The 24,033-nt window shown below is 37.5% G+C and overlaps 2 protein-coding genes, 1 long non-coding RNA gene and 1 pseudogene across 4 annotated transcripts; 2 read left to right on the top strand and 2 right to left on the bottom strand.

The window, feature by feature from the left end:
* Positions 1-1,244: 1,244 nt before the first annotated feature.
* On the top strand, positions 1,245-3,715 carry LOC104742325 (putative inactive heme oxygenase 2, chloroplastic). The gene is made up of 4 exons (XM_010463321.3): positions 1,245-1,770; positions 2,186-2,409; positions 3,003-3,110; positions 3,224-3,715. The coding sequence occupies exons 1-4, from the start codon at positions 1,293-1,295 to the stop codon at positions 3,314-3,316; spliced, it is 903 nt and encodes a 300-aa protein (XP_010461623.2). The 5' UTR covers positions 1,245-1,292; the 3' UTR covers positions 3,317-3,715.
* Positions 3,716-7,160: 3,445 nt separating this feature from the next.
* Positions 7,161-7,655, bottom strand: LOC104742324 (zinc finger CCCH domain-containing protein 13 pseudogene; annotated as a pseudogene). The gene has a single exon (XR_015579478.1). The product of XR_015579478.1 is annotated as a zinc finger CCCH domain-containing protein 13 pseudogene (transcript).
* A 640-nt stretch (positions 7,656-8,295) lies between these two features.
* LOC147928700 (uncharacterized) lies at positions 8,296-10,216 on the top strand. The gene is made up of 3 exons (XR_015579197.1): positions 8,296-8,854; positions 8,959-9,168; positions 9,298-10,216. It is a non-coding gene; the product is annotated as an uncharacterized LOC147928700 (long non-coding RNA).
* A 13,113-nt stretch (positions 10,217-23,329) lies between these two features.
* Positions 23,330-23,812, bottom strand: LOC109128828 (zinc finger CCCH domain-containing protein 13-like). The gene has a single exon (XM_019235928.2). The coding sequence runs from the start codon at positions 23,770-23,772 to the stop codon at positions 23,491-23,493; it is 282 nt and encodes a 93-aa protein (XP_019091473.1). The 5' UTR covers positions 23,773-23,812; the 3' UTR covers positions 23,330-23,490.
* Between the last annotated feature and the right edge of the window lie 221 nt (positions 23,813-24,033).

The following is a 24,033-nucleotide window of genomic DNA, read 5'->3' as shown; positions in this document are numbered from 1 at the left end:
CTACCTAATTCATCAAACTTCTTTATGGGATATTGGTTGATCAACCCTCCAGGGGTCTTGGATGTGGCGTAAATTGCTCAAGTTGAGGGACCTAGCTAAGCAGTTTCACTGCAAAGACATCAAAAATGGCAAATCTACTTCATTTTGGTACGACAGTTGGTCTCCAATGAGACGGTTGCATGATACTTTTGGCAATCAAGGTTTCATTGATCTTGGGATATCCAAACATGAAACTGTTGAATTTGCTATGTTACACCATCGAGCTCGGCAACATATAGTGGACACTTTAAACGAAGTGGAGAAGCAGATCACTGCTGTCAAAGCTAAGCGCAAACCTAATATAGCTGATGTACATATGTGGAGGCACACATATGGACCTAAGAAAAAATTCTCCACTCGAGACACCTAGCTCCAACTGCGCATGGAAAAACCTGTGCAAAACTAGACAAAAGGGGTGTGGTTTCCTCTAGCAACTCCAAAATTCGCGTTTCTGACATGGCTTGGGATGCTCAACCGGCTCTCCACAGGTGATCGAATGTTGAACTGGAATCAGACGGTTGACACATCTTACTCTCTCTGTTCAGTATCTTTGGAAACAAAATCCCATCTATTTTTCCAATGCCCCTACTCGCAACAGATTTGGAGTAAGCTCACCTCTGGCTTCCTTGGGGTGCACTCCCCCGTTTGTTACTGCAATGCTCACTTCAGGTAGCACTCCACTCCATTTGGCAAGAACGAAATAACCGCAGGCACGGTGAATCCCCTGTTTCTGCCACTCGACTGCATCAACAAATTGATAGAACCATTCGAAACAAGCTTCTACTCATCCAAGGCTCAGGAAATCGTCTGTACGAAGAGGTTCTCCTCCTCTGGTCCACCACTAGAACCTAAAAGTTTTGTATGCTTTCCTATAAAGTTTTATAAAACTAGTTTACACTTGTTGTAAAGAGAAAACGGTTTTTTTGATGAATAAAATTTTACATTCGTTCAAAAAAAAATAACAAAAAAACAAACCACACCACGGGGAAAAAAAGATACATTGGTTCTCTCTTATATAACACACATCTGATCCAGCGGTCAAGTTGTTTACAAATTACAACACTAAAAACTCCCTAGGCTTTCGATATAATGTTGGTGACCTCTTGCTGGGCTTTATTTCTGCAAACTTACGGTGGGCTTTAAGGCCTTGTAAAAAACTTTTGGTTTGTTTTTAGATTTTTAATACAGGAGCCTTTAATATATCACACTCTTGGGAAAAACAAAAGAAAAAATATATTTGGTCGTCGGAAGCCATGGCTTCTCTTCTCAATCTCAGGCCAACTCCTCCAGTACTCTCTTCTAATCCACCTCATAAGCTCACTCACTCTCCTCTTCACACCTATATCTCTTTCCCGTTCAAAATATCAAATACACATAATCAATTTCTCAATTTATGTCGTTCGTCATCAACACCACCACCTTCACAGCAAAAGGCCTCACAGAGGAAGAGAACAAGGTACAGGAAACAGTACCCAGGAGAAAACATTGGGATAACTGGGGAAATGAGATTCGTATCCATGCGGTTACGCAATGCTAGTGGAAAAAAATTGCATCTTTCTGGTGTTAATACTGAAAACGAAGAAGAACACGAAGAAGAAGACGATGATGATGATGATGTAAAGGGAGAGACTTGGAGGCCAAGCCAAGAGGGATTTCTTAAGTACTTAGTTGATAGCAAGCTTGTCTTCGATACTATTGAACGAATTGTAGACGAATCTGAGAATGTTTCTTGTAAGAAAAACTCTCTCTCTTTTGGCCCTGAGACCTAATTTCAATTTCAAGAGTTGATTACTGTGGACGGCTTTGTGAGTAGGTGATGTTTATGGGTTTTGGCAAATACTTACTTCAGAACAGGATTATGGTTTCACTTTCAACAGGCTTAGGCATGGTATATAAATATGATTATATGGACAGTTATGTCTAGTTACGGTATTGATTTGGGCTTATGGTTTATGATTATGATTTTCATTTGTTAATGATTTGCGTTTAGGATCTGTATCTTTTTTTTATTTGGGCTAGATTTTGACCTAATTTCAGTTTCAAGAGTTGAAACTTGCAATTGTCTGAGGCTTGGTAGATTGTGTGGAAAGTTTTTTATTTTATTTGATGATGTGATTTGGGTTTATGTGTGTGGGAAAACGTGCAGATGCTTACTTCAGGAGAACAGGATTAGAGAGATGTGAAAGTCTTGAGAAGGATCTACAATGGTTTAGAGAACAAGATTTGGTTATTCCAGAACCAAGTAACACAGGAGTTTCTTATGCAAAGTATTTAAAAGAACTAGCAGGAGAAAGTGCACCTTTGTTTCTTTCTCATTTCTACAGTATCTACTTTTCACACATTGCTGGTGGTCAAGTTATTGTAAACAAGGTTAGTTTCTTTGATAAGTCTTCATGGAGTAACAGAGAAGAGTATTTTTAACTGGATAAGGTCATATCTAGCATATTTAATTGTAACAGCTAGTTTGATAGAGTTAAAGATAAGAAATATAAGTTGGATATATTACTAGAGAGTTCGGGTTAAGGGGATTTTTGCAGGGTATGAGAGAGTTGCGATAAGCATGAGAATGACAATGGTGGAATCTGAGAAGATTTCTTCTCTTCTTCATTGGGACTAACTTATAATCACACAAGTATATCAAATAGTACCATCGTAAAGACACCTTGAAATCCTAAATCCATTAGTTTGTTGAAGAACTTGTTAACCGACTAATTAGTTAGGGGAAAACAGTCAGTCAGGCTAACGTGGTCTCAATAGCTGAACTATGTTTTGTCTTTATTTTCAAGATGTATCATAACTGGACGTTCTATATATTTTGTTGGTTATGTTGCATAAACAAATGGAAACATGTTCTGGTTCTTACTTTTGTCAATATCGCATGATTTAGATCTGTCATAATTGCATGGTCACCCTTCTCTATATGCGCAGTTTTCAAATGTAAATGATCAATTGATTCATTTAAGGTATCTGAGAAGCTTCTGGAAGGAAAGAAGATGGAGTTCAATAGGTGGGAAGGGGATGCACAAGACCTACTTAAAGGCGTCCGTGAGAAACTTAACGTGCTTGGGGAGGTGAGACTGTCAACTAAAATTTTAATTCTTCATTCCTTCAATTGCTAAAAAAACCAAGGTTCTCTCAATGCTTTTTGATCTTATGTCTGACGTGATGCGTTTGGGAAATGAAGCACTGGACTCGGGACGAGAAAAACAAATGCTTGAAGGAAACAGCAAAGGCATTTAAGTATATGGGGCAGATAATTCGCTTGATGATCTTGTGAAATTCTTGGTTTTAAAGCTACCAGACCTGTGTTCACGATGGTAGTCTAGAATCATTTCAAAAACTTTCATTTGTCAGATTGTCTAATACACCGAAATTCAAATCTCCCCTGGAGATTGCATTGCTCCACTTGGCTTACCGCAGGCATTCTCCCTAATTCATGACAGTGCTAAAATTGAAGCTGATGAACACCAGCTTTGGGTTCTTTGTTGGTCGAAGTCAGCAGTAAAGAAAAATTACCAAATTGCTGTGCGTAAAAATGTAGCCAAAGGTTGTGTCCTTCGTCTGGTAATTCTTGATGAAATATTGTTGTTCTTTAGTTTTAAATATTTGAATTTGGGGGTTCTGAACACTTATCATTGGTTCTACTTCTCTGAATAATACATTAAACTAGAAATCACTGACGATGGCTATTTTCTTGTCTTAAAATTTAATTTGGTTCAAAAAAATACCCAAATTTAATTTGGTTGGGGTGTATATGGGACCTGGTGCAAATGCATACGAGGTTTTGTCTTTTGTGCTACCAAGTTCCACAAATGATGGCAGCTTATCCTTGACCATTTCCGTCCAATCTGAACACTCACTGTTTGAGAATTTTTTGTACGAGATATGAAAGAGAAAAGCCACCATCGGAGTATAACTCCTCTTCTTCAATGGTGGTTGATGAGTTAAGTTGCAACTAATAACAGTGAGCATGTCGCTCACTTAATTTTTTTTTTGTTTGTTTTGACGTGCAGAAGTTTGTTTTGACATGTTTTGCAAATTCCTATAATCTAATTATGTCAAAGTTATGCATTAACGAGATGGTGACAAAAAAAAAAGTAAAAAGGAAATACTTACCAAAATAAAAGAAAATAATTTAAAAGTAAAAAGAAAATATTTACCTATCATCACCGTAAAGGAATATATGATATGTTTATTATATAAATATGTATATTAAGTTGTATTCCATATCAAATCAAAACCTTAAGTATGATAGAAAATCATGAACAACAAAAAGACAAATAGAAACCATGCAATATCAGAAAACCTTGCCAGCAAAAGAAAACGGGATATGATGAGTGATAATCAGATTGCTATGATCGAAAAGACATTTGCAGATGAACCTCATATACGGTTGGATTTAACTATGCTTCATATATAGGTAGACAAACTAAATCAATGTCTAAGTATAATATTTATATAATGCTACATATATATCTTAGACTACTTCCATCTATTTGACTATTTTCACATCTATGAATAATAGACATTGTATTATTTTAAAATTTTCATTGATTTTTACTGTCTAGCATAGTTTACCAAAATACATGGTTCCCAAATTATAACTTCGCAACTTAGATGATGGTAAGGACTTTTATTCTATTTGTCTTATACAATTTTGAATGACGACGTACTATCAGTATTTGTTTTATTCCTTCTTTTTAATATTTTAATTTAATTATGTTGTAGCATTTTTAGATTTTAGTTATATTATTTAGTTAACTTTTTTTATATAAGAAATTCATGATATTTTAAAATAAAATTTTTATATTATTTTGAGTTTATTTTTTATTTTATTTTTCATTTAAAAATATTTAAGATCTTTATTTATTTATTCCTTTCAAAATAAATATTTTAAATTTCTTATGTTGTAGTATTTTTAGATTTTGTTTTATTTTAGTTTATATTTTATATCTATAAATTATCTAAGACTCATATATCATCGTGGTTATAATTTTTATTTTTCTCAAATTATATTGGGTTGGTCATAAACTCATTGCAAATGTGTAGATATTTTTTCCTCTGTTTTTCATCCAAAATAGTTTTTGAGTAAACAATTTTAGTGGTTAAACAATATGTCACTGCAATTTTAGTGGTGAAAAGAAACAAAAATTGGTGTAATTGGTTTAGAGATACATTTAATAGGTGGTGATAAGAGCATATTTTAACAATAAAATATTTTAGGGTGTAAGAACAGATTATTAGTGGTAAAACACATAGTAATATTTTACGTGGATACTAATAAGATGACGCTTGATCGGTTGATTGCATATAAAACATTTTGTGAATAAGTTGTTGAACATTTTTTAAATTTGACAATAATAATATTGGTAATGGTTAATGTTTGAAAAAAATTTGGTGGTCGATAATTTAGCTTTGGTGACTGTAAGAATTGTAATAATAATTTTAAAATATAAAAATATAAATTAGTGAATTAAAGTAAAAACTTCTCTCTAACTAAAAATATTTCTCTATTTCTTTTCAGAAAATATATTTCACACAAAAAACTACTTATATATTCTAAAAAATTGAATTTTATTAAATTATTTTAAAACCCGTACATCGTGCGGATCCTAATCAAGTCATATGAAATAATAAATTTACGATAAACAAACAAAATTTGGTTCGTCTTCCTTCAAAAACTAAACATAAAATCTATAATGAAATAGAGACATAGCTCTTCAAATGTGGGACTTGAATGAAGAGTCAATGAGATAAGGTCCAAAAAATTTACACAAACAGAACAAAAAAATGTATAGTACACTTAAATAAATCATCATTACTAGGTGAGATGGGGATTGATTATCTGATCAATAGGGGTTCCTATGTGGATTCTGAGGAGCAGAACGAGGAGGGTTTAAAAGAGGTTGAAGTGCCTCACCACGATGCTCATATTTGGTCTGAAATTTGCCTTATATTGCACACAGGGTGCAACCACCGCAGCAAGCTGATCATTATGTCAAATAAAATCAGACTTATGAAATGTTTCAATCGTCATGCATGTAGATGAATGTGGACAGCAATTATCACTTGGTTTCTTTGGCGTTTTGTAAGAAAAGGTAACATCAGGACTGTGGTTTCACTAGTTTGGTTCTAATGTCAGCACTCAGATAAACTAGTCTTCAAAGTTGAAACTTTTATGTTCTTACAAAACAATGAGAGGAAAGCAATTTTGAGATTAATGCCGTGGCAACAGCTCTGGGAGGATAGTCTCCGAGTAGTCTTGCATCAACGCATTGATTCACTTTGTCTTCACTTAGTTTAGGGGTTGCCTGCGACAACACACAATATCTTTAACAATAATTCATTTCTAGGGAACATTCAGAGTCGCAGTAATCAATATACACACACACACAAAACAAAAACAACAGAATTGTGGAAAAATCAATTCCACAAGTAAAGTCAATACTATATCAGAAGATGTAAATTCAAGTTACTATACTCCACAAGTAAACTCAAGTAACACCAACCACTCTAACTAACACTTTCTTTAGAATTGTTCTCTTAGATGTTTGTGTATTACACTACATGTCACTTTCTGAACTGAAACAGACAATGAACTACTACTGCTGTTGATAATTTGTAATCATGGATCACAATTTGATAATTCTGTACTTTCTGATTGGATATGCAAATACGAACTAGGCTACCTTTGTGGGTTTTCATAAAGAGACATCTATGCTCGTATCAATTACAAAGACAGAACGGGGTTAGTATCGATATGTATTAGAGATTAACGGGGAGGGAAATGGATATGATCATGATTAGAAGTCGACTTTGGAGATTAGCTGGAAGTGTCTAAAGTGTCTACCCCCAAGATCATGATATGAGAGGGTTGACAAAGTGAAGATTAGCATTTAACCTCATCCTTTTCATAAATTGCATTTGTATAACTAGTTTGGCATCAGAGTGTTTGTTGTTGTGATCCTTGTTTAATCTCGTAAGTAAACAGTGCCAGTCAAATAAGGTAAGATCGATCCTCTTTTGGGTTTATTTTCAAGACATTCGTTATGGATCCATTGGAGCCTATTAACTTGATTAGGCCTTTGTTTGGTTGGATTAAATCGAAACAAAAAGTCTTGTTACATGAATTGAACATTTTTGATACCATGGTGATCAAAACTTGATTATTACATTCTTTCTATATTATTATTACAAATGGTGAATAAAATACATGATTATGCATATATATATATATGGATAAGTATTATAATCTTATTTAGAATAAACAGAACAGAAGATAGGGAATATCAGTTTCATTTTCATAATTTGGAACCTGAGGATGAGGATGAGGATGATGAATGGTCGAATTTACAAGCCGGACCGGATTTGCAAAGGCCGAAGCGACTGAAATCTGGGCAAATAGCTTGGTTAGGTCTTAATGGTAAGCCTTTGTTATTGAGGGCCAGTCCAGGCTCTATCGGGGTTTTATTCATGGGGTGATGGTATTTGCATTCTTTCAGATCACAGTTTCCTGTTAGAAGATAATTGCCGCATTCAGGTATGCCTGGACGTGTTGGCATTTTTTTGTCAGACATATTTTCTCTTCTCTTATTAGACTTGATATTGTTTGCATATACTTGATTATGTTCTACGTGTATATATATATACATTAGAAGAAGATATCTAGCATTAAATACTCAAATGACATGTTTTGAAGAAATATATCATCATTAACATTTATTGTATTTAGTTATAATTGTAATTGTTTTTTTTAGTGATTAGATTTACCAATAGATATATGCATTTAATTATATAATATTTTTTTTAACTACATGTGACATAAGTCATTATATTTCATGAGTTATAAAGCTTTTTGAGAGAGGATACACCATCATATTTTATAAATTAGATACAGAAGTTATTATGCATACAAAAGTCAATTCTATATAATAATTACAATCTCTAAAAAATAATTATTACAGTTGCATCTTTTTCTAATAATTTTCATTAATTATAATTTTCTGTTTTAATTGTTAAAATATATTAAACAAATTGTTACAACTGTTTAATTAACCATTTTAATTACTTTTTGGTATATATATACCGTTACAACTTTTACCTAATTTAATAAATCATCGAAAACTTTAGATTTGTTTGGTAAATTTATGAAAAGCTACCAAAATATATTTTAGTAATTACCTCTTTATGATAGCTTTTCATAAAAAAATCAATATTTAGTTACTAATATATATTTAATGAATCATTGTATCCAACACTGCAACATTTGATTTACACTACATGAAATAATGGTTTTAATAGCAGTATTTAATAGCGGATTTTTTGGTTCTGCTATAGTTGAATTTCTTAAAAAGTAACATAGTGTTTCCATAATTTGAAACCCTATGGTAGGATGAGCGGGAATACATTTCGATCTGGTGCTTAGATTTTGGTTATATAATTGCATAGTTTAAAGTGAAAACACTATTGTAGGGGAAACCGGGAAAATGAAAATTGCATTGCCACCAAAAATTTTATTAAGTAAAAAAAATGTAAAAAAAACAGAGAAAAAAGAAGTAAAGAATAAAACTAGGTCTTACAGTCGCCACTTCTCTCGTTCTTCTCTTTTTCTTCTCTCTGAAACTCCGCCGAAACCATCTCTGAATTCCAAACTGTTTTTCACTTTGGATCCAATTTGTTTCTATGATCTTTCAGTTTCATTCTTCCACTACAAGAATATTGAGTTTCAGTAGCGTCTGAATATTGAGCTTCAATAGCGTCTGAATATTGAGTTTCATTCTTCCACTACAAGAATGCAGTTAATCTTCGGTCGAATGTAATATTTGATACTTTATGATGTTTATCTGAGTTGAATCGATTATCTTATTATGTGTACTTGAAGTTGTTGTAATGATACTTCATGTCGTGTTCTGTTTGCAGAAACTAGATTCAAGCTTCTTGTTCGGTCGTACCTTGATTTTATTTGTGTAAGATATTATTTCTAGCTTTTTTTGTTTGTCATTTTGTTGTTGGTGTGGTGTATGTGAGTATCTGATCATTAAAGTTTTTATCACAATTGTACGTATAATTGGTGTTGGAGCTTGGGTAGTATTGGTGTAAAATGGACAAGGCATGGGTTTGACTTCCAAGGTATCTGTCTAATTCTGATCTGTTATTTTCATACATGGATTCATTTATAATGTGATTGTAAATTGTGCAATTTAATTAACTTATACATAAATAACCTTGAAACGACCTCACCGGATTCCAACTCCTAAGCAAGGTTCCATGGAAAACATTCTCACCAGAACCCCATAATTCCGACGAGACAACCGGCATCAAAATCGCTTCTTACAAAAACTTCCACCAATATAGGCAGATCCAACTAACCCATGCTCCGCATCCACAAGACACAATCATACAAACGTACTTCAGCTCCCCAAGCACGTATCATAGTCATTCAGCATCCTACTGGAAAACCACTTGACTCCACCTTCCGAGCAAGCTTTGCTTATTCACGTATCACCCAACACCACATTATCTAGTTATTGAGTCGCACAACCAACCATCCCTAACGACCGAGTAACAAGAGAGGTAGGCTGGAATACTTTATTCCGTCCAGCCACGAAAACACTTCTCTGATGAACCCATCTTTTCACCGTCCTAGCTTTAACTTGGTCCTACAAGCACCTTGAACTTGCTCCATAAGCTTATAGAGGTTTCAGCTCAAACCGAGCTCATTGGTTCAACCAACAACACAACTTAACACAATTAAATCCATACAAAAGCTCAATATAAAAACTCGAATAATTCACAAAATAACCGTTGAAATGGCAACTCCGCCATTGGATAAGGAGCCTGTACTATGACGAATCTCTCCACCAAATTTCATATCCATCAGACTAGTTTTGCTCCTCCAAACGACGCCTAGAAAGAACCATCTCAGAACAGTTTCTAGTAATCATACTTAACCCATATTTCACAGTTTCCAGCAATTACTTGGTGAAACAAGGATTTTTCTATCTTAACCTATGAATGAAGGGATGATAACAAACAAACAAACTTAGGCTACGATGATCAAATGTGATGCAAGGTGTTTCAATACCCTTATGATGTTGTAGGTTAAAGGATGTCAATCTATAAAGAGTGTGATATGTAAGTAGTCAAGATGTGATCAATGCATTCAAGTTAAGCTAAATATCAAGTTGATTTGTTTCTAACAACCTAATGACAGAAATGAAATGCAGAAGAATAAAGCAACTTAAGACAGTACTAATGCAGAAAATAAGCTACTAAACAAGTGCTATAAACTATGCTAAGCAAGAGAAAACTACTAACAAATGCAATTGAAACAAAATGGAATGAAACAGAAGATAAACAAGGAAATAAACTGGCGCTCGAGTATGCACTCGGTCGAGTGCATGGTCGAGTATGTGGTCGAGTGGCTGGTCGAGTGGGTGGCCGAGTGATGCGTAACAGAAGAACAAAAGCAAAACAAATAACAGAGATGCAAAATAAACGATGACAAATGATTAAATATGAAAGCAGTAACAAAAAATGAGCAAATAGGTCCTAGAGATGGGGTTAATTGGTTGGTATCAAGCTAAGCTTACCCAGATTGTTTAACAAACTTCACAAAAGCAAATCCTAGACAGTGATCTCAAAAACTTGCTAATCCACTCTCATGGCAATAACAATCAAGTCTAAATACTCCTTGACCTAGTTCTCACTAGCTAAGACATAAATAAACACGCATTAAGATCCAGATTCATTATTTGTCAAAAACCACCCTAGACAACTAATATCTTAGGCTAGCATATTAATCTCCAGTATTAGCATGATCAAGCATCCTAAACATTGGTATGATGCAAGGAAACCTAAGATATATCCTTAACTTCTCAGAACAAAGATAGCATAGAACCCAGCTAACCCATAAAGGATCTATAAACAATCAAGCTTAAACAATCAAGCTTAAACAATCTAGATAAACATACCTCTTTATCAACCTATCCCATCTCTAAGATCCTAAGCCACTAATCAGATCTAAAAATCATAATGAAGAACACAAACCCATAAATTGTTAAAATAGACATGATCAGATAGATAAGAGAGAGATGAACAATTTAATACAAAGAAGTGAAAGCAAATACTCAATAGATTCAAATTTATGAAAATCCTAGAAAAGATAAAAGATGATGCAATAAAGTAAAAAAAGCTAAAAATGGCAAAAACTAGGTTATGAGGTGTCTCTAGGGTCTCCAGGGTCTGACTTTTCGGCCACAAGTGGCAGTACTAGTAAAGAGAGAGAAGCCCTAGTTAGCTAGAGGACAAAACAGAGAGTCGGCTGCAAGTGCTTGACCATGTGCTCGGTCGAGTGCATGGTCGAGTGGTTGGTCTGTCACGTAGCTCGAGTCTTCAGTCTGGGATGATATCTGTTCAGTAAAATCGGGATAACTCTTGACCTACAACTCCGATTGACTTGAAACTACTGGAATTAGAGATTTAACTCAATATCCTACGACTCTGATGAAGGGTGCTCAAGCTGAATCGTAACGGAAGATCTTCATTTGGATCAATCTTTAAGGAGCTCGTTATGAATCCGACCAAGTACTCGACCGTGTGCCTGCTCGAGTAGTATGGTCGAGTGCCTTCTGTTCCCTTCCTGATACTTCCAATCCTCTTGTTTAGCTCCAGAAACAACACCAAGTCCTTCCTTACCCTTTTAGAGCTCCATAATACCTAGTAATACTCCAAATGCACCAATGTATGCTTTTAAACATACAAAGTGCATATTTGGACAAAAACGGTTATGAAACCTAAGGAATCACTTCTAGATGATGCCAAATATGAACTAAACAAGGCTTTAAATATGGTAAAATATAGTGACATCACTTGGGCAGGAAGCAACGCACATAAATCTTTGAGATAAACTGTAAATGATGCTTCCTTAACTTCTATCGACTCTTGGCTTGATGTAGATTACGCCAATATCATCTGGCTCCCGAAAAAATGTCAGATACAGCGCCAGCGAGCTTCCAAAGTCGACTACTCCAAACTTTCTTTATCTCCAACCTTCTTTCACTTTCTTTCTCTTCTTCACCTCTGTTCACTCCACCTCTGTTCTCCCACCACTAACGGAGCTACCCGCAACCACAAAATGAGCAACCAAATCCATCAATGGTTCCCACCATCTCTGAAACGTCACTTCTCTCTCCTCTCTCTCTCTCTCTTCTTCCTCTTTCCTCACTTTCTGATAGCAGTATGTACAACCATAACTCAGTGACAATGTATCATATCAACCACAATTATTGACATGAACCTGATTTGATGGAATACAAAACTCAGCCAACCGGAGAAACCATCAACGCTACACGTCAACGACTCACCTCTTTACGAATACATAATCACTTTAAAAATCGGTCCTAAAGCTCAATCCAATAAACAAATCAACGCAATGAAGAAAATACGATCCTCTTCACATGTCCACCAAACTCACAATTCAACGACTCACATAACACAACAACATACACGAGAGTTAAGGGGTAGCCGATACCTTCTCAACAAGACCGGTTTGCCCTCCGGTGAAAACGTGACACGTTAAGGCACATGTTGTGCACAACGAGAGTCTCTTGGTTCACAAACAGCGGCAACTAACACGAACAACATAATGATACTCCCAAAGTCGAGGATCATTTAGCCGGATTAGAAATGATAGAAACTTGCTACAGTGCAAGGTGAAACGAGGAGGATTTAATGGATTGAGGGGTCGCACAACAGTTGAGGAAGGCTGCTGATATTCTCAACTCCAATTGCTGCTAGATATGACACACTAGTCCAGCAAGAGGAGGCTGTTGCTTGGATATTACACACCAAGAAACAATGAAGTATTATAGACAAAGAACAAAGAGATAGACTCATAAAATGAAAAGGAAAATTGATTGATGATTCTCAAATGAGTTTACATGTGTTTATATAGGGATATGAGACTTGGTAACAAAGCCAAGTATTAATTATTCTTAAAACTAAAATAAAATAAATATAGATAGTTGAATGAAGACCCAACTCTTGATGTTTTCCTTCCTAAGGTTTCATTCCCAAGGTGAGTTGAACTCCATTAAAGTGATTATTTTGGGCTTTCTTGGGCTTGTACTCAAAGTTGGCTGGACTTTATAAGTATCATCCCCAATAGATTTTGCCATGCTCTCTTTGGTCATAAGCTCTTGAATTAGCCCATGAAGTGCATTACTTAGCTTCTTAGCTTTTGTTGTAGTCATTGGTCCTTCAGGTACAAGCAATAGTTCTTCAGCTACAAGCTCCTCTGGTTCAAGCTTAGCTACATTTTCCTTAGGTTCAAGCTCAGCTAAAAGCTCATCCTACTTAGTTCCGTCCATGATAACATCATCCTCCTCCTCTTGAAAAGGATTTGTCCTCAAATCTGGATCATCTGCCACAAAAAGAACTAAATCATAAACATTTAAGCTTGAACTCACATTGTACTTACCTTGAAGATAAAGTTGGTATGCATTGTCATTGATCTTTCTTTTGATCTCAAAGGGTCCATCAATTCTAGGCATTAGTTTTGATTTCCTTTCAGCTGGAAACCGTTCTTTCCTCAAGAGAACCAACACTTGGTCTTCGGGTTTGAATACCACCTTGCGCCTTCTTTTGTTAGCTTGTTTTGCATATTGCTTTTTCTTCTCCTCAATGTTAATTTTAGCTTTCTCATGGATCTATTTGTCAAGGTCAGCTTTCTTTTTCCCATCCAATCTAGCTCTCTCACTCAAAGTAGAGGGGTTAGATCCAATGGAGATAAAGGATTAAAGCCATAAACGATTTGGAACGGAGAAAACTTAGTTGAAGAATGAACTAATTGATTGTATGCAAACTCAACATGTGGTAAACAATCTTCCCAAGTTTTAATGTTCTTTTTGATCAAAGCATGCAAGAGAGAAGAAAAAGGTCTATTGACTACTTCAGTTTGCCCATCAGTTTGCGGATGACAAGTAGTGGAGGATAGCAACTTAGTCCCTAGTTTAGACCAAAGTGTTTTCCAGAAGTAACTCAAAAACATTATATCCATATCATAAACAATTGACTTAGGTACTCCATGAAAACGAACAATTTCCTTGAAGAACAACTCAACAACATGCAAAGCATTATCAGTTTTGTGAAAAGGTATGAAATGAGCCATTTTTGAAAATCGATCAATGAACACAAAAACTGAATATTTACCAGTCCTAGTTCTAGGCAAACCAAGCATAGAATTCATAGAAATATCATGCCAAAGCTGAGTAGGAATAGGATATTGATACTTAGCGTGATGTTTTTGATGGCTCTACAACCAACACACATGAGCCAACTTCCATCCTTTTTAGGCACAAGTAGGACTAGGACCGCACATGTGCTAATGTTCTCTCTAATATGTCCCTTCTCCATGAGCTCATTAACTTGTCTTTGCAGCTCCAATGTCTCCACGAGATTAGTCCTATAAGATGGTTGATTTGGAAGTGATGCATCAGGGACGAAGTCAATTTGGTGTTCTATACCTCTTATTGGCAAAAAACCGTTATGGTTCTCATATGGAAATATATCTGAGATTTCCTGCAAAACATCTAGCAAATCACTCGGGAGCTTAGGTGCAAGGTCAGAGAATGCTATAAGTGTTCTTTATACACAAGCAAAAGAAATGGCTGTTGAAAGTACAAAGATTTCCTTACTTGACTCTCTTTGACAAAGAAGTTAGAGTTCTTACTCAAGTTTTGTTGGTTTAATTTCTTTGTCTCAGCTTTTTTTCAACTGGACCTAGTCTTGATGGACCTCCAACGGAGTTAAAGGAACCAGAGTGATCTTCTTTCCTTTATGCTCAAAGGGATGCTGGTTGGTGTAGCCATCATGTATCGCCCTCATGTCAAACTACCAAGGTCGTCCTAGAAGGATATGTGTTGATGCAGCATGGGAAAGTGATTTCCTACGCTTCGTGGCAGTTGCGGAAGCATGATGACAACTATCCTACTCATGATTTGGAGATGGGTGCTGTAGTTTTTGCCCTGAAGATTTGGAGATCTTATGTTTATGGTGCAAAGGTGCAGGAGTTTACAGATTATAAAAGCCTGAAGTATATATTCACTCAGCCCAAGCTGAACTTGAGGCATAAGCGGTGGATGGAGCTGGTGGCGGATTATGATTTGGAGATAGCCTACCACCCTGGTAAGGCTAACTCGGTTGCAGATGCTCTGAGCCGGAAGAGGGTAGCTTCGGCTCATGAGCAGGAGATGGAGTTTCTGGTAGGAGAGATCGGTGCATTGAGATTGTGTGCTGTTTCTCAGGAACCGTTGGGTTTGGAGACGGTTGATAGAGCAGATCTTTTGAGCAGGGTGCGGTTGGCTCAGAAGAAGGATTTGGGGCTGGTGAATGCCTCAAAGGATGTGGATTCAGAGTATCAGGTCTCATATAATGGTATTATCTTGGTGCACGGTCGGATTTGTGTGCCCAAGGATGAGGAGTTGAGGCAGGAGATTCTGAGAGAGGCTCATGCAAGCAAGTTTTCTATTCATCCAGGAGCGACTAAGATGTACCGTGATCTCAAGAGGTACTATCACTAGGTCGGGATGAAGAAGGATGTAGCTAGTTGGGTCGCGAGGTGTGATGTGTGTCAGCTAGTGAAGTCTGAGCATCAAGTTCCAGGAGGGTTACTGAAGAGTCTTCCAATTCCAGAGTGGAAGTGGGATATGATTACTATGGACTTCGTGGTGGGTTTGCCAGTGTTCAGGACGTTTGATGCTATTTGGGTCATTGTGGACCGGTTGACTAAGTCGGCACACTTTTTGGCCATTAAGAAGACTGATGGAGCAGCGGTCTTGGCTAAGACGTATGTGAAGGAGATGGTCAGGCTGCATGGGGTGCCAGCGAGCATTGTGAATGATAGGGATTCTAAGTTCACTTCGGTGTTCTGGAGAGGGATTCAGGCAGAGATGGGCACTAAGGTGCATATGAGTACAGCTTATCATCCCCAGACAGATGGACAGTCGGAGAGGACGATCCAGACGCTGGAAGATTTGCTGAGGATGTGTGTGTTGGATTTGGGAGGCCATTGGGCAGATCACTTGAGCTTGGTAGAGTTTGCTTACAACAACAATTATCAGGCGAGTATTAAGATGGCTCCTTATGAGGCTTTGTATGGGAGGTCGTGTCGTACACTGTTGTGCTGGACTTAGGTGGGGGATAAGAGCATTTACGGGGCATATTTTGTTCAGGAGACCTCAGAGAAGATTCGGGTTCTCAAGCTGAACATGAAGGAAGCTCAGGATCGATAGAGGAGTTATGTCGATAGGAGGAGGAGAGATCTTGAGTTTCAGGTAGGAGACAGAGTGTATCTCAAGATAGCCATGTTGCGGGGTCCAAACAGGTCATTGACAGAGACTAAGTTGAGTCCGAGGTTTATGGGTCCGTTCAGAGTGATTGAGCGGGTGGGACCGGTAGCATATAGGCTGGAGTTTCCTGAGGTTATGCGTGCGTTGCACAAGATTTTCCATATTTATATGTTGCGGAAGTGTCTCCATGAGGATGATCAGTTGTTAGCTAAGATTCCTGAGGATCTTCAGCCTAACATGACTGTGGAGGCGAGACCAGTGAGGGTTCTCGAAAGGAGGATCAAGGAACTTCGGAAGAAGAAGGTTCCTTTGATGAGAGTCCTATGAGACTTTGATGGTGTTGAGGAGCAGACTTGGGAGCCTGAGGCGAGGATGAAGGCAAGTTTAAGAAGTGGTATGAGAAGCAAGCAGCGACTTGAGCTTGTCTAGCCTGGTCCCATCTATAATCCATGGCTGAAGCGGGAATGGAGTATTCCAGTCCATCTCTCTTGTTTACTTGGTCGCTTAGGGGTGGTTGGTTGTGCGACTAAGTTACAAGATAAGGTGGTGCTCGGAGTACAAAATTTCCGTTAGGCGGTAGTTTGAGGGAAAGTTTCCTGAAATAGAAGTTTCTAAAAATGGAAAGTTTCCAGAAGTGGAAAGTTCTGAAAATGGAAAGTTTTTTTTTGAGTTAGAATTTGTCCATTTTTAGTGTTGGAGAGCCTTGGAGGGGCTTGTGTGGCCTTAGTGGCAGACTTTTGAGTCATTTTTCCCGTGTGTGGCAGTCTTTTTAGTCATTGTGTGGCCTTTGTGGCGGGCTGTTTAGCCAGTCGTGTGGCCTTTGTGGCGGGCTGTTTAGCCAGTCGTGTGGCCTTTGTGGTGGGATGTTTGGCCAGATGTGTGGCCTTTGTGGCGGGATTTTTAGCCAGATGTGTGGCATTTGTGGCGGGCTGTTTAGCAAGAGTTGCCTATTTGGACGGTCCTTGGGGACAAGTGGTCTTCGTGACCGTCCTTCGGGACGAGTGGCCTTGGTCGCGGTCCTGTTTAGGACATTTGTTTCGCCTTGGTGGCGGTCCTGTTTAGGACATTTGTTTGGCCTTTGTGGTGGTCCTGTTTAGGACATTTGTTTGGCCTTAGTGGCGGCCCTAGTGGCAGTGAGATGATCCACGTGTGGTCATGAGGTATTCCAGGGAGAGGAATATGTGGTTGGTAGGCCATTGTGATGTTTGACGCGAGCCACGGGAAGGATACCTGGATAGGGATAGGATTCAGACGTGTTCAGAATTGTTTGCTCGCGACTCTAAGGGGACTTTGGTTCTCTTAGTACTGCCATATTCTAAGACTTTGTGGCTTGGGAGTATGGTTGATATATCGACTTCGGATGACGATCTGGGGACGCGCTGTAGGGTGGCAACCGAGAGACGAATATTGGACTTCCTTATATATTATGGCATGCGGGCTTAGGCCCGATGAGGAGCCAACTTTATGGCATGCAAACTTAGGTCTGATGAGGAGCCAATAAAAACTCAAGGTTTAGACCTATGGGTAAAGGAAAGTACAAAAGTCGAGAGCAAATAATGCTTGGAACGTGAGTCTATCGCCTAGAGGTGACCTTCCGTAGATCGGTCGGACGAGTGTGGGCCGTGGAGACGGTCGCACGGGAGTCCTTGGTTGATGGATGTTCGAGGATGAATCTATGTTGGTGGGGGAGAATTGTAACATCTACGAACCGAAATCCCAGTTTAGGGGTTGCATCTGTCGATGCAAGGTTGGTTATCTGCAGACGAATTTAAGTTAAACGCTGCATTTTGGGTTAGGGAAAACACTTAACACGAGTTTTTTGTCATTAGCCGTGTTTAGCCGCTTTTGAGATAAAGAAAAGAGAGAGAAGGTGTTCCTAAGTGTTCTTGAAGTTTTTGGGTGATTTGAGGAGGTTTTTGTAGAGATCTATAGCTGAGATGGTCGTAGGAGCTTCCTAGGAGTGTATTCTTGTTTGTTTGTGGTTCAGAATCGTCTTGGAAAAGTTAAGTGCAGGACCATGGCTTATCTAAGCTGGAGATTTCCATAATCTGCTTGTTATGTGTTGTTTGGCTTGTTAGATTGTTATTTGGGACGTTAGGAAGCTTTCTTGTGGCTTGGAATCGAGTTTTGTGGTTGTAGGAACGAAGATCCGGCGAGAAGCTTCGGGGGAAAATGATGCTCGACATGTGCATCGGTCGATGCACTTTGTACGTCGGTCGATGCATGTGCGAGGATGGCGCGTAAAACCTAGGGTTTTCGTGCTATGTTGAGCATGCGTCGGTCGATGCATATCTTGCGTCAGTCGATGCATATCTTGCGTCGGTCGATGCAAGTGAACCTTGCATCAGTCGATGTATATCTTGCGCGGTCGACGCAACCCTAACTGGTGTCGGTCGATGCAGAGTCCTGGTTTGTTATTGTTGATTGTTGATTGTAGGTTGATGGTTAGAGATGTCTCTATTGCTTGTGTGTATAGCCCAGTAGATGGGAGGATTGCCTTACTGAGTGTTTATAAAATACTCATGCATTGCAAGTTGTGTTTGTGGTGTAGGTAAAGGCAAAGTGTGATCGTGGAATCAAGGCAATGAAGAGGAGGATGTTCTAGGGTCTCGATTGGTTTTTGTCTGGCATTGCTAGGTTGCTAGAGTTGGGTCATTAGAAACATTGCTAGGTTGTTGGTTCTATGTTTTATGTTGATTGAATTTTGGATATTATTTATGTTATGATTATTGGTTTATTATTGGATATATATTGGATATTGGCATTTGTTATTCCATTGTTGGTTGTGATTGTGGTTAGGTGGCTAGTGGGTATGAGACCACTAGTTATAGTTTATTTATTATTATTATTATTTACTATTTATTATTTATTAAAAAAAAAACGGGTTGGGTCGTTTCAGTTGCTCCCTAACATATTGTTCGCCCGTTTCATTCAACCATTCTAGTTTAAAAGGCCGCGGATGAGGTCTGGTCTCAAGTCCAAGCTTCCTAACAAGAGTATCACTAGCAACGTTAGTTCAGCTTTCACCGTTAATGATCAAAAAAAAAAATTTATCTTTAACTAAACATCTAGAGGGAAAGAACTTCTCCCTTTTTTCTCGGTCATTGGACTTAGGCTGCACGTTCAATGATCTCCTAGTGACCAGAAGTGTCCCTTGAGTTAGATATTCAAATTATTCTTCCTCTTCGTCAAAGATTGGACCGAGATCTTCCTTTTTCTCTTTATCGTCCTCGGACTCCACTTCACCGTTGTCTAGGAGGATCATTACCTTTTGATTCGGACATTTGTTGGCATAATGTCCAAGTCCTTGACATTTGAAACACTGAATATCCCTTGCCCGATTTTTGGTCCCAACTGCCTTTCCTTTATCAAGACGAGCAAGAGCATTAGTCTTAAAAACTGAATTTAATATGGTTGGATACTTATCTTTATCTTGATAAATTTGTTTTGGAGCAAAGGAAGGTTTAGAGAAACTCCTCCTCTTGGTTTGTTGTTCGATTAGAATCGCCTTGTGCAACATTTCCTCAAAGCTTTCATATTCTTGAAGCTCCATTATGTCATGAATGTCTCGGTTGAGGCCTACAAGGAATCTGGCCATGGTAGCTTCTAAGGTTTCATCTACGCCAGCCTTGATCATTAAGCTTTCCATTTCCTGGAAATAGTCCTCCACATATTTGATTCCTTGAAGCAAGCGTCTGAGTTTTTGGTGGAGATCTTTATGGTAATGAGCCGGCACAAACCGTTTCCTCATCAAGGTAGTGAGCTCATCCCATGAAGCTATTGGTTTTCCACTTGTCCTTTTCCTGTGAGTCGAAACTTTATCATATCATTTAATATCATAGTCTATAAACTCAGTTGCTGATAACCTAACCTTTTTGAGTTCAGAAAATTTTTGACAATCAAACACTAACTCCATTTTCCTTTCCCATTCTAGGTAAACATTCGGATCGTTTTAACCTTCAAAGGTTGGAATTTTAGGTTTCAAACCACCTAAATTGTCATTTCTTGTACCAAAAAGATTAACATCACCTTGATCACAGTTTCTATGACTTCGTCTAGGTCGGTTGATGGATCAATCATCTTTTTCATGGAACTCCTCTTCTTCAATTTCCTCCTCGGGTCGGTAAGTCCTCCTTGAACGTTCTCTCATGGCTGCAGGTCTAGAACGGGTTTGTTGGCTGTTCTGAATCTCGTCGAGCCTCTGGTGTAGTTCTTTTAGACCTTTATTCATAAGGTTAGTAATTGTGTCATTCAATGCCCTCATTTGCAAGTTAGATAGCCCGGCGACAGAATTTCCTGGCCGATCTCTTTCTCCATCACTTTCCATGGTTTTCTGAAAACTTAACACCAAAAGTTAGCAGATAAAAAATCCTAACACACTCAAGTGTTTCTCTCGATTTTGGTAGGTCACTCAAGAGATTTCTCCCTAAGTTCTAAGAGAACAAATCCAAGAAACCCAATGGAATTCCCAAGCAACAAGGGACGAAGGATGATAGAAAGACAAGAGGATTTTGTGAAATCTGTTTTAACCACCTCAAAGCTGGATTTCTCCTCAGCCAGCATGATTTCTCTTCCACCACCTAGCCAAATGCAAATCTTTTTTTTTTTTTTTTTTTTTTGTCAACCAAACATTAAGCTAGAAAATAACTTTAAGGTTGGTTGCCCAAACCGGAGGATACATGTTTACAAAAGAAGTTCCAGAAGATAAAGATCTCGAAGAACGAGCAAGACAGTCTGCCGTATATTTGACGTCCGTGGGATCTTCAAAAGCATGAAGGAAGGAAAGGATGGTTGAAGTAAGCTGAAATCATCCAACAGGTTGGAGAAAGCGGGCCATTCATCGGGAGACTGCACCATCGCCACTAAATCTGCACAGTCCGTCTCCAAACTCTGACAGTCAACACCCGCCGCCAGAAGGGATTCCATCGCCCAAATCAAGGCCTGAAGCTCCGAATGTAGGGGAGAAGGGCATCATCGCTGGCTTTTTTTTTGTTATATATTAGGATTTTTTTTTCTTTCTTTATTTTTTTTTGTTTTTTTTTGTTGTTGAAAATAGAGATGGCCTAGGTAGGGCGATGACCCAGATTTAAGATAGAAAGAAGAAGAAGTGTTAGGAAATGGAAGATGAGAAGATGAACAGACAAGTATCGGTTGAGTGGCTCTGATACCACTTGATACGCCCAAATTCGAGGATCACTCAGCCGAATTAGAAATGATAGAAACTCGCGAAGGTGCAAGGTGCAACGAGGGAGATTTAATGGATTGAGAGGTCGCACATCAGTTGCGGAAGGCTGCTGATATTCCCAACTCCAACCGCTGCTAGATATGACATAGTAGTCCATCAAGAGGAGGTTGTTGCTTTGATATTACACACCAAGAAACAAGGAAGTGTTCTAGACAAAGAAAAAAGAGATATACTCATAAAATGAAAAGAAAAATTGACTGATGATTCTTAAATGAGATTAAATGTGTTTATATAGGGATATGAAACTTGGTAACAAAGCCAAGTATTAATTATTCTTGAAACTAAAAGGAAATAAATATAGATAGTTGAATGAAGACCCAACTCTTGATATTTTGCTTCCCAAAGTATCATTCCCAAGGTGAGTTAAACTCTATTTTCGTCACCCCTCTTTGACCACAAAATAAAGTAATTGTTTTGGGCTTTCTTAGGCTTGTATTAGGCTCAAAGTGGACTGGACTTGATAAGTATCATTCCCAAAAGATTTTCTCATGCTCCCTTTGGCCATAAGCTATTGAATTAGCCCTTAGCTTCTTAGCTTTTGCTTTAATCATTTGTTTTTCAAGTATAAGCAATGGTTCCTCAGCTCAAGCTCATCTGTTCAAAGTTAGCTATATTTTCCTTATGTTCAAACTCAGCTAAAAACTCATCATATTTAGCTCTTGTCATCATCACATCAGATAATATTGTTCCATCCCTCTCTTCCTATAATCATATCTAAGACCTGTGGCAAAACATCATCTAAATAATAAAAATATGGTATCAGAATTTATAAATGAACTTCTTGAAATAATAAATTTACTATAAACAAACAAAATTTGGTTCGTCTTCCTTCACAGCTTTGGAAGGAAGTTGAAACTAGTCTTCAAAATTGAAACTTTTATGTTCTTATAAAACAATGAGAGGAAACCAATTTTGAGTAATACCTTGGCAACAACTTTGAGAGGATAGTCTCTAAGTAGTCTTGCATCAACGCATTGCTTCACTCTGTCTTCACTTAGTTTAGGGGTTGCCTGCGACAACACACAATATCTTTAACAATAATTCATTTCTAGGGAACATTTAGAGTCGCAGTAATCAATATAAACACACACACACAAAACAAAAACAACAGAATTGTGGAAAAATCAATTCCAAAAGTAAAGTCAATACTATATCAGAAAATGTAAATTCAAGTTACTCTACTCCACAAGTAAATTTAAGTAACAGCAACCACTCAGTCAGGTAACTAACACTTTCTTTAGAATTGTTCTCTTAGATGTTTGTGTATTACATTACATGTCACTTGTTGAACAGAAACAGACTATGAACTACTACTAGTGTTGATAATGTGTAATCAGGGATCACAATTTTATAATTCTGTACTTTTTTATTGGATATGCAAATACGAACTAGGCTACCTTTGTGGGTTTGGATAAAGAGACATGTATCCTTGTATCAATTACAAAGAAAAAACAGGGTTAGTATCGATATGTATTAGAGCTTAACGGGGAAGGGAAATGGATATGATCATGATTAGAAAGTCGCGTTTGGAGATTAGCTCTGTGTTTACTTGACTAGGCCTTTCTTTGGTTGGATTCAATTGAAACAAAAAGTCCAATCTTGTTACATGTATAGAACATTTTTTATCACCATGGTGATCAAACTTGATTAGGCCTCTGTTTGGTTGGATTAAATTGAAACAAAAAGTCCAATCTTGTTACATGAAATGAACACTTTTGATACCATGGTGATCATTACATTCTTTCATATATTATTATTACAAATGGTGACTAAAATACATGATTATGGATATATATATATATATATATATGTGGATAAATATTATAATCGGAATAGGGAATATCTGTTTCATTTTCATCATTTGCCACCTGAGGATGAGGATGATGATGGTTCGGTTGAATGGTCGAACTTACAAGTTGGACCGGATTTGCAAAGGCCAAAGCGACTGAAATCTGGGCAAACCGCTTGATTAGGTCTTAACGGTAAGCCATTGTCGTTGAGAGCCAGTCCAGGCTCTATCGGGGTTATATTCTTGGGGTGATGGTATTTGCACTTATTTTTCAGATTACAGTTTCCTGTTATAAGATAGGTGCCGCACTCTCGTTTCCCTGGATGTTCTGGCAATTTTTTGTCAGACATATTTTCTCCTCTCTTATTAGACTTGATATTGTTTGCATATACTTGATTATTTTCTACATGTATATATAGTAGAAGAAGATATCTAGCATTAAATACTCAAATGACATGTTTAGAAGAAATATATCATCATTAACATTTATTACATTTAGTTATTATTGTAATTTTGTTTTTACTATAAGATAATGCTATATTTATCTTTATTTATTTATCATTACTTGATTATTTTTTTAGTAATTAAATTTACCAAATACTTTAGATATA

The sequence above is a fragment of the Camelina sativa genome, chromosome 14 (assembly GCF_030686135.1).
Source record: "Camelina sativa cultivar CO46 ecotype springtype chromosome 14, ASM3068613v1".
Lineage (NCBI taxonomy): Eukaryota > Viridiplantae > Streptophyta > Magnoliopsida > Brassicales > Brassicaceae > Camelina > Camelina sativa.
Note: the sequence above shows the minus strand (reverse complement) of the source record. Positions and strands in the feature narration are given on the sequence as shown.